The following is a 13,787-nucleotide window of genomic DNA, read 5'->3' on the forward strand; positions in this document are numbered from 1 at the left end:
CTTAAACAGATTATTCTTTTCTTTTTTTTTTCTGGAGCACAATATAAAGCAAATACTAATAAAATACAGTTGCTTCAGAAAAAAGCACTTCGCCAGGTTGCAGCAGTTCTTTGGATGTACCATCAATACCTGTTTTTCAGATGTTCAATAATTTGCCTTTCGAAAAATCATATAGCTACCGATTTATAACAGAAATCAAGACATGCCTGAAGATCAATAACAAAGCCTTTTTTTCTCTTTTTAATCTAAAAGGACCTCCTGAAATGCAACACTCTGCGCAACGTGCACTCATGGCAACTCTCATTTTCGAGGATGGGTCATTATTGGACCAGTATCGATGATCGTATAAGCAGCCTTCTTAATGAGCTTATCTCAAAAGGTGTAAATTTAGACATCATGAGACTAGCGAAAATACAAAGAGTATCTGCCAAATTCTGTTTACATGTGCGTGTTGCCTATACACATGTCTGGGTAAATCTTAGAAACGTTCTTGAGGAGCTTCATGCCACGTTGTCTTTTGTACACATCATTATGTGCCTTATTGTTTCGACTGAAGTAATGATGCGTATTAGTTGATGATGCTTTTTAGTTTTGCTGCACTGTGTGAAAACAAATATTAAGTGCTCTGGAGCCCGGTCAAAGCTACCTTCTGACATGTTTTTTGTCCCTGCCTTTCATTGCAAGGAATGCAGAATAAAATTTGAAAGTAAAAAGTGGTCCGCACTGGGGTTTCTATTTTTGATGTCAGAAGCCAGAAGTCATTACAAACACGGTTAAAATCTAAGTAATTGCTACAGCTTCGAGTGTTTTGAAGTAGAAATTAGCTCCCGTTAACGAATATGTGAATTTTGTATTTCTAGCGATGAATATCTACGTCGGAGCTCGGTGAAATGCCTGGTCCTGCAAGGGAGTGCAATAAGGAACGTGCTACGCCCTCATTTTCTTCACTATGGGCCTATTTATGTGCATGGCAATTCTTCGTTAAACGGCTCTGACTATTCTAACAAGTACTTATTCTCAAAATTATTTATTGAGATTTTATCATCCCCTTCTTATGCATGGGAGGCTATGTAAGCAAAGGAGTCTCGATTAACGTTTCAGCGGGACCGTGTTCTAACTTTCCATGAACGTCAAACATACAGGGTTCACAAGGTCTGGACATCAAGGTGCCGGTGAAGGACGGCGTGGTTTCATCACCTTTTCCACACGTGCAGCTACTTGAAAACGAGTCGTTCTATCAGTACGTCCACAAGAGCCTCTCCTACTTTGCTGACAAGCCGGCACTGGTGGGTATTAGGCACATTAGTGTGCACAGGGCGTCTGAATTCTATGCACGAAGTGAGAAGGGTTGTAGCAACGCTAACCTATGTACGCGCTTCTGATATATGGTTTCTCTCGTTACGGCTGCATTGAGATTACTGACTAAAATATATCTGTGCACTTGTGAGATCCTCACAAAGGTTCCCCTAGACATGGAAGGAGGGTATGCTGACATCTTTTTTTTTTTCATTTAATGCTTTCAATTGTACAATTAGCCTTCTCGTTACCATAGGCCTAACTAAGTTTAATGCATCACACAGGCATTAAACATCGCAACTTTTTAGAAAGCCGAGACCTATTATTCCATGTTTGCAATATGGCCCCAGTGGCGTCCTAATCAAACCGGAGATGTCGGAATTTACTTTTTTGAAAACTAATAAAGAAATATATTCAAGAAGAACATATTGAATAATGGCGGGCAGATGAAATTGCTGAAACACATGAGTGTGATGTAACGTCAGGTACCTTACTGATATCCCGTAACATCTATAATGAAGGATAGAAAGGTAATATATAGACGATACGGTGAATAAATACAGTGTTCTGCGAATTCGTCAAACCCCCGTTAGAAAAATTCTCCCGCCTCAACCGGAGGCTCATTTGCGCTGAAACTGAGCACAAAGCTTGCGACTTGTCCCCTTCTTTATGATGTAAGTTTGACCATGATGCTCACTTGGTTTGGCCGCACATGATGAGAAACCAGAACCGTCTGCAACGAGACTGAGCAGCAAAAAAACGCCAGCGCGGAGCTTCTAGCAAAAGGCAGCTGTGGCGTCATCTGGTGTCGCTGGAGGAAAGCGCTGCAGTTGAAAAGCGCCGAGGCAAGCATGGCACGTTCCTGTAATGGTGCTAGATGGCGTCACTGCTTCCCTTCGGCGGAAAATTTACGTTTGCGTTTTTTGCTCCTCAGTAATTGTCGCAGACGGTTCTGGTTTCTCATCATGCGCGGCCAAACCAAGTAAGCACCATGGTCAAACTTACCTCGAACCGAAGGGGACAGCAACTCGCAAGCTTTGTGCGCAATTTCAGCGCAAATGAGCCTCCGGTTGAGATGAGTGAATTTTTCAAACGGGGGTTCGATAAAGTGGCAGAACACTATTTGCATTTCTTGTACATGTGCACGTTAAACCGGCTCTGTAATCTCTATATTTACTCATGAGCGGCTGTTACGCAACGTTTAATAAGGGCTCTTTAATATTCCTCGAATCAACCGTGTCCTGTGCCTGCTGCGATTGCCTTCTACCGCAAACTTAATCTTAAGAGCCCCCATCATTTGCGGCCTCTCCATGCTACGCATGTTTTTTCTCGGAATTCAGTAACATTTACCAGGCCCCGGTTTGCTTTATTTCGCATTAGAGCCTCCTCTATATCATTCCTTATTTTTTGTTTCGGTCTCTGCCGCAATGGGTTAAGGCCCTCGAATTCCTACCCCGTGCAGGCTGCAATCGCGGCCGTGGTGGCAGCATTTTCATCGACCCTAAACGCAAGGCGCACGTTTTCGCTGTCATATCGGGACATGTGGAACAACCCCCAACTGATGGAATTTTTTTGATTCCGCCGTTTTGGGATGTTAAAATGCATGAGCCAGACGACTTTCGTTTCGGCTAAATATAATTATCTCAACTTTTGTTCCCTGATCCACAAAGCCTTGGCTTCCGTGTCTGAGCGTATAGAACCTTCTTTTTTGCTGCCCTTAGCATGTGCGTAGCCCAAGGGTTCATGTCGCTTTTCGAACCCAAGATAGCGTTGCCGTGGTACATTGCAGTGCCTAAACCCTTTTGTGAGAAGGTATACACAGCGGCGCCTTAAAATAATTTGTGAAGACATTTACCACAAAAATTGTGGTCATTTAAAAAATTTTTTTGATGCTCGCTGATACAGCAGATGCCTACGGAGGTAAAATAGAGTAGTCGGCTTGTTCACTGGTTGTGAAAATCTGGAGCCGATATCAGCGCACCTTATCCTCATTTGAACGGGGATCTCGAAACCATTCTTCAGTGTACCTGCTGTGAAAAATTTGAAAGAAAGAAGGCATTGTGTTTACTGACTGTCAGATAGGTGACCCGATTACTCTACTCACTCGAACGGTTAGGAAGGGAAAAACAACGGGTCAGGGGAAGGTTAGCTGTGTACAGACTGAAATTTACAACTGATGCTCTTAAGCATAGCAACATTTCCTCCAAGAGTTCCGGCAGGTGAAATTAAATTTAGTATCATACTACGAGAATAAATATAGCGGTACGTGCGGATAAACGTAACGCTATCGCAAAGTTTTCCGAACCGTTCAGTGCCCTGAATTTTCTTGAACGTGGTTGACACAGATGTGCATTATCGCTCCTAAACTTGTATGCCGTACAACCTTCTTATGAAAGATTTAATTCGAGGCTCTGTTCAAAAGCCTAATTTTTACAGCTTGTAAAAATTGAGAACTTCTTCTCGATGTTCTTAATTCCTTCATTGCGGAAAAACAAGCAATAAAATCATCCGGAAAACTAACATTCCTGAACACCGTTTATTGGTACGGGTTTGAAAATGACGCGTAATTTTTGACTGAAAGATAAAATAGGTAACACGGTGCAATATTCACTAACTGTGTGCCTGCAGGAAAGAGACGGTAAATGGCTAAGTGGCGCCGAAGTGCTGGCTTTAATGGAGCGCTACGCCAGTGGCTTCCAGCGACTTGGAGTTTCTTGCGGCAGCCGGGTCTGCGTCAACGTGACCAACTCAGCCGAGTCTATTGTAGCTGTGTACGCCCTCTGCTGCGCTGGTGCTGCTGTGGTGTTGGCTCGAGCTGGACTTACGGAACGTAAGTGAAATGAATGCTAGCCCTGAAATCTAACCTACGAAATGAATTGAAAATCATTTCTTTCTTTAGCAGCATACAACCTCTAGAGGGAACACAATGAAAAAAAAAAAAAAAAGCGGCAGTATATGCTGCTTAGAGGCCAGTTGAGCGTGCAGTTTCAGCAGAATGCAGACACGGCGCGAGAACGAAGAAATGTGGAAACAGACACAATTACAAAAGTTTAAAGAATTTGAACAGGCACAACCTATGAACATGATTTGACGATTGATTTTCCTGTTTAGTTAGGTGCGCAGGACTTATATTAGGGATCTTCTAGAAGTATCATCGATTGTAATATTTGTCACGAAATTAGGCAAGATGCAGGACATAAAGTGGGTGTAGTACCTAATGAGAAAAAAGGGTAATGACCAAACATTTTCTTAAGTATATTAAAATGTGAAATATAATGAATCACGCGAATCAATAGGCGAGAAACAATGTTATTGTATGACAAGGCTTTTCCTTTACAAACATAAGAGCCGAAATGCAGACAAAACAGTAGGCTTCATAATGCAAAGTTCTATAATAATATTAGCTGCGCTTGACTATGTTTGCGATTATTGTTGTTGCCCGCATTTGCTTAATAAGAATATTTTAGAATTTGGTTTGGTGATAGCTCATAATAGTCATAATCAGTCGGACTATACTCACTGCAGAGTGAAGGCCTCTCCTGTATTCCTATAATTAATCCGGTGCATCAACTTGACCCCTGCGAACTTGTTCACCTCCTCCGCCCACCTAAATTTCAGCCGCCCCTGATATAGTACCCAAAATAAAAAATAGATGGTTTCTGAGGTGACTCTTAGGACGAGAATGACGAAAGCCTACCCTTCCTATCATTTGCTTCTCATGGTTTCCCTGTTATCGTTATCGTTGCAGCGCTACATAAAATTATGATTGTTTTACAGGAAAAGAAAGGCACAGTATATGCCACACTTTCTCCGGCATGTGTCAGTTTGGACTAGACACTATCGCTCGGTCTTTCTCTCCCTCTTCTTTTTCTCTCTTCTCTATTTTCTCTTCTGTCCGCACGAAGCAACGGTGGTGGCTCAGCTACGGAGCCAGTAGAAGGCCGTGCATTTTCTTTTTCTTCTTTCTTCAGTCGCAATAACACCATCGCTTCTGTCGGGAGGCGTTTCTTGGTGCGCGTTCAATTGTGGTATTGCAGATGGCAGCAACGCTAGACAGGAACTAATCTCGCGGAATATGACAGATCTCGCGCACAACATTCGCGTACGGGATTTAGTTGCGTGAGCCTAAAAAGGCAATCGAGTTAATAACCAATATGAAACAGATGAAAATAGAACGGTGTTATATAATAAGAAATTACCTTAGTTAATTGATTCAGCCTATTTGGGCATAATCCTATTTCCTTTGCTCATTTTATTTCGAGGAGTGTGATTCTGCGCATTTCAATTTAAAGTCTCAGGGAAGATAACACACACATACACACACGCAGTATAGTTGTCTACTTCAGTTTTACTTTCCCCGGGTAGAAGCCTTCCTCACATACTATTTGCTTATTTTTAGGATAGCAAACGAACATCTGTTGTATATCTGTTAACTTTGTAGCAACTAGTTTCAGACCAGTTTAGTAAATGTTTCAGAAATTTATTTCAAGACGACATTACTTGAGTTACATTTCATCCGTATTAAGGTAGAATTCGTGTACCCTCAGCAAGAGCGCCGTCTGTCCTCCTGCTATACATTACGCTGAACACCCAGCTACTCTCCTGTCTCTTACCTCCGCTCGTCCTACACTGGGCATGCCCACATACTCGTCCACGCAAATACTGCTAGGCATGGGCGCCCACAACACGGTGGAGAGGCTCATTGAAGCCCACCTCTATAATCAGAGAATCCAGCTTAGTCACATGGAACAGAGACGAGCAGTCCTACGCAAGATAGAATGGCAGATTCATCCAGTACCCATCAAGGAAGCCCTTCCGGAAGATTGGAAGACGACCATTCAGACCAAACCCCTTCCCCGGAACATGACGCCGGGCAAGAACGATGAAAGGCGCACTGCACGGGCCAAAGCCATAGCCTGGAAGCTGGAAGAGAATCCCAGGGTCCTCTACGCGGACGCCTTCATAGTGACTATGCAGCGGTAATGGTTACATAAAAAAACGGGCTGGTCGTCAGTGCGTCCATAAAGACAACAGATCCCGCAGTTGCCGAAGAAATGGCCATGGCCCTCGCACTCGTACAGCCGAGCGTGAACACTGTGGTCACCGACTCAAAGACAGCCTACAGAAGCTTCCGCAGGGGGCCGATCTCCTCCCGAGCCACTCTATCGAAGTGCAAGCCTCCTGGATGAGCCGTAGAGCTCGTGCAGGTCCCAGATCACTCGCAGACAACAGGCAACGCCATTGCCGACAACCATGCCCGAGAAATGTCAATCCGGGGCGAACACGAGCCGGAAGAGCTACCGAATCCGGTTACCAACTTTCGGGAGATTACCCGGATGTACCGAGAGATTATCCCAGAATAAAATTGCACCGATGAATTTAGGAGACGCCTGCTTCTGGGAAAAAGAGCCATGGCTAGCCTTGACCGCCTAGTAAATAGCAGAGACATTAGACTGCCAACCAAGATCCGTATGACTCGTGCTATGGTCTTTCCATTTGTGATGTATGGATGTGAGAGTTAGAATGTGAAGAAGGCTGACCGCCGAAGAATTGGCGCATTTGAACTGCGGTGCTGGCGGAGACTCTTGAGAGTTCCTTGGACTGCCGGAAGATCAAATGAGTCAATATTGTCGAACATAAACCCTGACTGCTCATTGGAGGGTCCAGTTCTAATGTTAAACCTCAGCTACTTTGGTCATCTGATGAGAAGAGAGGAGTCGCTGGAAATAGATGTGATGTTGGGAAAGGTTGAGGGTCATCGGAGCAGGGGTGGGTAGCGAACGCGATGGTTAGATGGCATCCTCGAGGCGCTGCAGATGAAGTTATGTGATGTTAGGAAGACAGTGAGAGACCAGAAAGCATGGCGTGATATGGTCAATAGGGTCACGAAGAGTGACACGACTGAACGACTGAACTGAACTGACCGAGAGGAGAGGTTCAGACTGCCAGAACCGCATCCCAAACTCACCAGGCAACAACAGACGATCCTGCGTCGAGCGCAGGCGAGATCTCTTGCGAATCCTGTACTGACGAAACACATGTAACCTGCAGAACACGACATGCTTTATCCTTTTCGCAAAAAAAAAAAAGGGCACCGTACCGCACGTTTTGGCAGAATACGATGCACAAAACTCAAAGCCGCCCCTCCTCCACTTCCCACTAATACCCCTATTCCCCATCCCCTTTAGCGAAGGGAGATCTTGTTATTCAGCTCCGCCCTATCGTTTCAGCTCGCACTGATGGACAGGGGCCAGGAACTGCTGGAAAAATATGGGCCCCGCAACTAGGGAACCACCCCGTCTTGTGCCTGCCTGCATGCACCACCGAATGACTTCGGGCCTAATTAATAAGTGTTGATTCCTCCTCTTCCTCTTACACACGCCCGCCAGTACAAGTCGACCATATTTGTCGACCACGATTTGAGATACAGAGCATGCGTTTTCGTACGCGTGGATTGTGCCCGCCGCCAAATTCAGGCACCCAAAACTAGACCCCATCTCGTCGTCGAGTGGGACAGCCAAACTTATACACTGCGTGTCAACGGATGCGACCCCGTTGTCTCCCTGGACCGCCTAAAGCCTACAACACCGCGCTACCTTCACCGTCGGCAAAAGCAATAATATGTACCAAGTGGGAGCTGAAGCTAAGTAAATTATATTGTCACGTAGTGGTGACGAGGTCGACGACACAAATGAAGGGTCGATGATTGCACTAAAGAAACTCTTTATTTGGGTTGACTTGCGCCCGCAAAAGAACTAAGCAAATCGGCTGCGGCGATAGAAACAAACGTGCTCGTCGATCGTCGAACAAAGAATGCCCGCCACAGTCGTCAACGCTCAATTTAAAGGCTGCACAGAACAATCCAGATAACGTCGCAAACAGCTACCAGCACGGACTGGAACATTGTGGAAAGACACGCGAGTGGCCGGAATCTTCGAGATAGCTCTCGGTGCATCTTGCGCTACAACGAAACTGATAAAGGTGTGACTCGCGACATCGAGCATTAACAGACAAAGATTACGGAACTGATACGCAATCCAGAATCAGAGTGATAAGCCTGTATGCCGGCGGCTGTTGAAAAACAACACAGTCTTGAAGGTTTCGCGGCAATATACAGCAGGAATAAAAGGTATCCAAGAATGCTTCCCTATAGTCAAGGGTTCGACGAAGGTTCGTCTGGTCAGGCATGGTAGTTGAGTAAAGTCATGTTGACTTGGTCAGTGACTGCAACTCTTTTTACTCAGTGCTTCCCTATGTAACGCCAGAACTGATCCCCTCAATAAGTGACAAAGTATGGTAATAAAAAACAAAGTGTTCTTTTTTTTTTTTTAAGTAAGACTGTAGTTAGGAGAAGCTGCGTTCTTAATGCCATACGGTTAAATTTTTTTAGCAGAAAACCATGATTTGTTAAATGTAATGGTTTGGTAAAATCTGTATATATTCCAAGAACAAGAACCCTTTCTTTAAATGCTCTATTATAGCTACTTTTCGTGCCGAAAGCTATACCAAGCTAGAATCGGCGCATTTTGCGGAGCCGGGCCGAGGCCACTACTGCGCATTCGCCGTTACCATGGCAGTGAGTTGCGCCGGAACCACAGGTCTGCGCCGCGGGACGTCGCTCCGCCGCGCGTGTCGTCATCACTTTGCTATGCGCCACATTGAGCCTGCGCCGAGTGGGGCCGCGCAGTTGCAATAAACGCCGGGGCGATTGGTTCATTGCATGGAAAGAGAACGGCTGTGCTCGTCACGGCAGCAGTATAGGTACGAGGCCAGCCGACAGCGTGAAAACGGGGCCAGAAAGATTCAGCGGGTGGCCGAGCCGCGCGAAGAACGAGAGAAACGTCTTGCGAAGAGACACCGTTGAGCCGCTGAACGACAAAGACGGCTCGTCGGTACCGAAATATCAGTAGACAAAACTACACCGGGGAAGACACGGCTACACGGCAGTTAAACGACCACACCGTCAGACTGTCAGCAAGGGCCTATTCTACGTGTTCGTTTAAGGCTGAATTTGTGGGCGACCAATTTAGTTGTCCTGCTTACTGCAGTACCGCTCATCACATGCACAAGCTAAACGAGTCCTAACCGTAGATTTATTTATGTGTACCCTGGCCTAGCTGAGTTAAGCCACCAGTAATTTTGGTTTTCTTTATCAGGGCAATCTCTAACAGTTTACCTAAAGTAAACTGGCAGTCTGACAGCCCAGAGTTTTTTCCGGGGAGCCTATTTATTGTTAATTAAATAACCTTCTCAAGAGCTTTAAAGGCTAACGTAGATTGAATGTTCGCCTGCAATTCCCTATATCTGAGGCGCGTCCAGCTTTGTGGACGGTGACGGCTTTGGCAATTTGCATTTGCCCAGGGACCATTCCTCAACTGAGCCGAAGATTGTACGTACATGTGTGTGAGCATTAAGGCTCTTAAATCAGTTATGTAAATAAATGGTTTCATTTGAAACCCGTACTGCTTTCGGAATGAGAGCACACAGGATTTCTCACAAAGTACGAAGAGTACTAGAAGATGGCTGTTGTTCCTGGAATGGAACGGTACAACAAGAATCAGATATTTTTCATCGGATACGCTATGGTGAGCTTATTCTGTCAGTCCCAGAACTAAACCAAGTTTGTTGACCTTTAAAACAGCCCTTGCTTCTTGAGAACAAAGGATACCAATCACAATTAAAGTATTTTGCATGATTTGCGTTAACGCCTTCGCAAGACAATAATCATATTCATATGTAGGCCTTGCTTTTTTGCACTCTCTTTTGCCGGCCGAGGGTCGACGTTCTGTATGTGGGGAAAGAAAGATATTTCTCAGAAACATGCATTTCAAAAGCACAGCTGAATAACAAAACATGTATAGAATATAGATATATAGGAAAGATATAGAACAGGATAGGGTACATCAAATTAACGCGCACCACACGAGGAAACGCTGCGGAATTAGGGGTTCGCAGCACGCTCCTTATTAGCACAACGAACGCGCCTTGTTTCGCTACGAATGGTGCACGTTTAATGATCTAGTTTATTAGGCGGTATAATGTTAACACTATGGACATTTGAAGTACTCCTTAATTTTACTATATCTCAGGTTATGTTTGCGAGGGGCCAAATACAGGCCACAAAAATAATTCTTAAAGTTGTAGAAAGCCAATGAAGCGTAGTACTGTTCGGAAATGCCGCATGTCGTCTGAGGTTTAAGAATTGCAGATACGCTTATGTATCTGGAGAAAAATTATCCTCACGTAGATCTATATTGCGACACACGTGTTAGGACGTCCGAAGCCCGGCGTGACTTCATATACGTGAGTGCCATGCACAGTTATATAAATGATGGCTCTAAAAGCAATATAGACCCTACAGTCAATATTCTGTAAGATATGTGTTTGATGTTATGGCGAACAAAGGCTTGTTTTGTTTTCCTGTTTTCATGCTCGACATGGAATGCGCCGAAACGCCAATCAAACTGTGTCTCACTAGACCTTGAGACGCTAGTAGATGGAAGTATATTGCTGTCTAATTTCCCGTGTTTAGCATGCTCGGATAATATCTACTGTACATTATTAGAAGGCGTCTTAATTGTTCGTATATTCAAGTAGTGCACTTCTCTGTGCCTCCTATAACTGAACTAAAATGTACTGTACGACTAACTATTGTCGCAGTGAATTATAATTTCAGAATTACCGCACGTTAAGTATTTCAAAGAGCTCATGCTGGACAGGCACACCACCCCACAGCGTAACTTAGTCATACCTTAGAACAGAAACTCAACCGGCCCACTGCGGTCGCTCAATAGATTCTGTGCGAAATGATTACATTTTATGACAGTCGCACTAAACACGCATTTAAAAAGACTCCTCTCTGCATTTGAAGATATTACAGTGTTCACAGTGATATTGACAAATCCTGAACACCTCTACAGGGACATGTATTCCTTCGCGAACCCTTCTTTCGGAAATAAAAACAGCCATTCATCGCACCACTGTTACCTTAAAAAAAGAAGGTAAGGTTCTTGTTACTTTTTGTATGTGAACGAAGGGACATTACTTTACTCGCAGGAGAGGTTTTGTACCAAGTGGAAGACAGCGGTGCCACATTCATCTTGACGGAAAATCAGAACGTTCACAAAATCTTGAACATCCACAAATCCCGACCTTTCAAGGTGAGAAACGTTTTATGCCGCTGTATTAACGAAAACGTAATTTGACTTCTTCCTCTTTTTGAGAATGGTATCTTTTATACATGTTGACTTCCTTTCTACGAAGGTACCTATCAAATCGCCTGCAACGTTGTTAGTCATGCGCGCATATTTGATGTGCGATTCATAGGGCTTTCGAATTCCAGGTCTCGTTCTGTTTAAAGATTGCTGCCACACAAAAGCAAACTGTATTGCTCGACTTTGCTTGAGAATTGGAAAAAACTTTGCACACGGTGCTCCTGCACGTACTCACCAGTGCGCGATGACACTGCTGAAGTACTGACTGGCCTTGCATAGCATTTAAAAATATAAACGTGGAAGTTAATCTTGCTAGAACGAGCAGAAGGGTGACTTTTATGTGTTGTCAGTTTCAGCGGTATTCCTTACGCCCAGGCAGTGCAGCATGAATTTCTCGATGGGCAGTTTAAAATAGACCATTGGCTGCGAAAAAAAAAAAAAAGCTGGGAAAATTGCATAACGATTGACGCTTGTAAAGCATACGAATCTTTCACAGGGTCTCTTTTGCGTGGACCGGGTCGACGGGTTTCACTGCATTCAAGACTTTGAGAGCCGGGATCCCGGCAGATTCGAAGAACCTTGCGTGGACGACACGCGCACCCACGTCATGGTATACACGTACACGTCGGGCACCTCTGGTCTGCCCAAAGGAGTGGAGATTACCATGTACGCGTTCAAAGCATCGGTTCAGCTAAATAGGTAAGCAATGGCTTTGACGAGTTAGAACTGCGGCGGTATAGAGTGCTGTGATCGAAACTGCAGAATAATAGCGATATGATCTAAAGAGCTTGAACTATCACCTTTTTTTTAATGATCCTAGCTTTGTATTCTTTTGTTAGATCCCAAAAGAAATCCTTAATATTCACGCTAATCATAGTAATAAGGGAACCACGTAATTTGCTTCAATGCTGCGGAAGTCGCGGTTGGCTGTTAAGTTATCGTTACTGTTCATTTTATGTAGAAAGATTTTCAGCCACGTGTACGTAATAGACCGAATGCATTCGTTGCCCTAAACACCCAAACTAGTGCCCATATCGAGTTAATAAAAAACAAAAAAGTGAAAGCAGAAATATCATTTATTATGACGAGTGATGCCAAACATCTTCGTGTATTGATTTTCGTTTACCGTCCCAGTCGGAGAAGGTGTGAAATTGGGGATTTTACTTGTAAAGTGGACTACTTTCTAGGTTGTGTCCGCATCAGCCGCGTTAACCGCGCAGCGATTATAGTTCAACAACCACAGTGCCATTTATCACTTCATGAAATGCTAATGTGTTCACATCCAAATTTTGCCGATGTACGGCTAGCTTTGACATTAACTACAGACCAGTATCAGAGCCGCTTTGAATATGATTTCAAGCGGATAGGACTGACAAGTTCATGATAATACTACAGCCAGTGTTCTAGCCAAACACCCATTTCCGACAACACACCGCTGAGCTTGTCGCTTTTTGTTTGTTTGTCGGTCCCTGCCCCATGGTCTCAGCAGACAACTTGGGCTGGGAATGTAGCGATGCGTATTATTTCTCAAAATTTATAACACATTGCACGAAACCAACTCTGCCATTAAAGATAAAAAGAACTACAAACCAACTGTTCCTCCAGCTTTACGCATTTAATCTAAAACAGTCGTCGAATGGTGTAGCCGCTTCTTTCTCTTTTTTAAATAATACCAAGAACATAACCTTTTTATTGACTCCTTCACTAAACACACACTGTAAAAAAAAAAAAAAGAGCCTTGCTGGCCTAAAACATCGCCCAGTCTACATAAAGATGATTTTCTTTCATACCTTTACGGTGTGAAAATGCGTTAAATGACTTCGAAAAAGAAATTATACCAAGTTGGACACCGAATGGTGTCTTCATGCAAAAATCAGTGTGAGCATTGACATTTGGTCTGGTACATTTGGAGGGGCTGCAATCAGCTACCGTGCTCTCCGTGCTCCGTAGGAATTGAGGTGTTGAAAGCCTCACCAGATAACTAAAGACTCATGTAATGAATACTACACCCGATTACGAATGGCCACAGAGATTGAAGGGAGCGCTGGGCGATTATCTTTCGGCTATGGCAATCCTGGCTTAGAATTGCAGTATATTCCTGAGCTAGCGAATGATCTGGAACGAAAAGCAAAATAAAGTGGGAGATTTCACATCACATTTCCACAATTTACATTTCATCCTTACGGTCCACTTCAGTCGAATAGCCTTGACAACTAGGTGACGCACTATGATAGCGGAGGGAATTTCATTAACTTGAAAAGATTGCTAACGCTTTTT

The 13,787-nt window shown here is 44.1% G+C and overlaps 1 protein-coding gene and 1 pseudogene across 2 annotated transcripts in view; both read left to right on the plus strand.

Moving 5' to 3' along the window:
• Positions 1-13,787, plus strand: part of LOC146209858 (uncharacterized) — a 192,040-nt gene that overhangs the window by 119,805 nt on the left and 58,448 nt on the right. For both annotated transcript variants that reach the window (XM_084604528.1, XM_084604520.1), the window contains exons 2-5: positions 1,143-1,286; positions 3,925-4,126; positions 11,353-11,456; positions 12,007-12,209. In XM_084604528.1, coding sequence (XP_084460654.1) covers positions 1,143-1,286; positions 3,925-4,126; positions 11,353-11,456; positions 12,007-12,209 — 653 coding nt within the window. The remainder of the gene's footprint in view (positions 1-1,142; positions 1,287-3,924; positions 4,127-11,352; positions 11,457-12,006; positions 12,210-13,787) is intronic.
• LOC146209859 (uncharacterized) lies at positions 5,932-7,583 on the plus strand (annotated as a pseudogene).

The sequence above is a fragment of the Amblyomma maculatum genome, chromosome 1 (genome assembly GCF_055883805.1).
Source record: "Amblyomma maculatum isolate TAMU_Amacu chromosome 1, ASM5588380v1, whole genome shotgun sequence".
NCBI lineage: Eukaryota > Metazoa > Arthropoda > Arachnida > Ixodida > Ixodidae > Amblyomma > Amblyomma maculatum.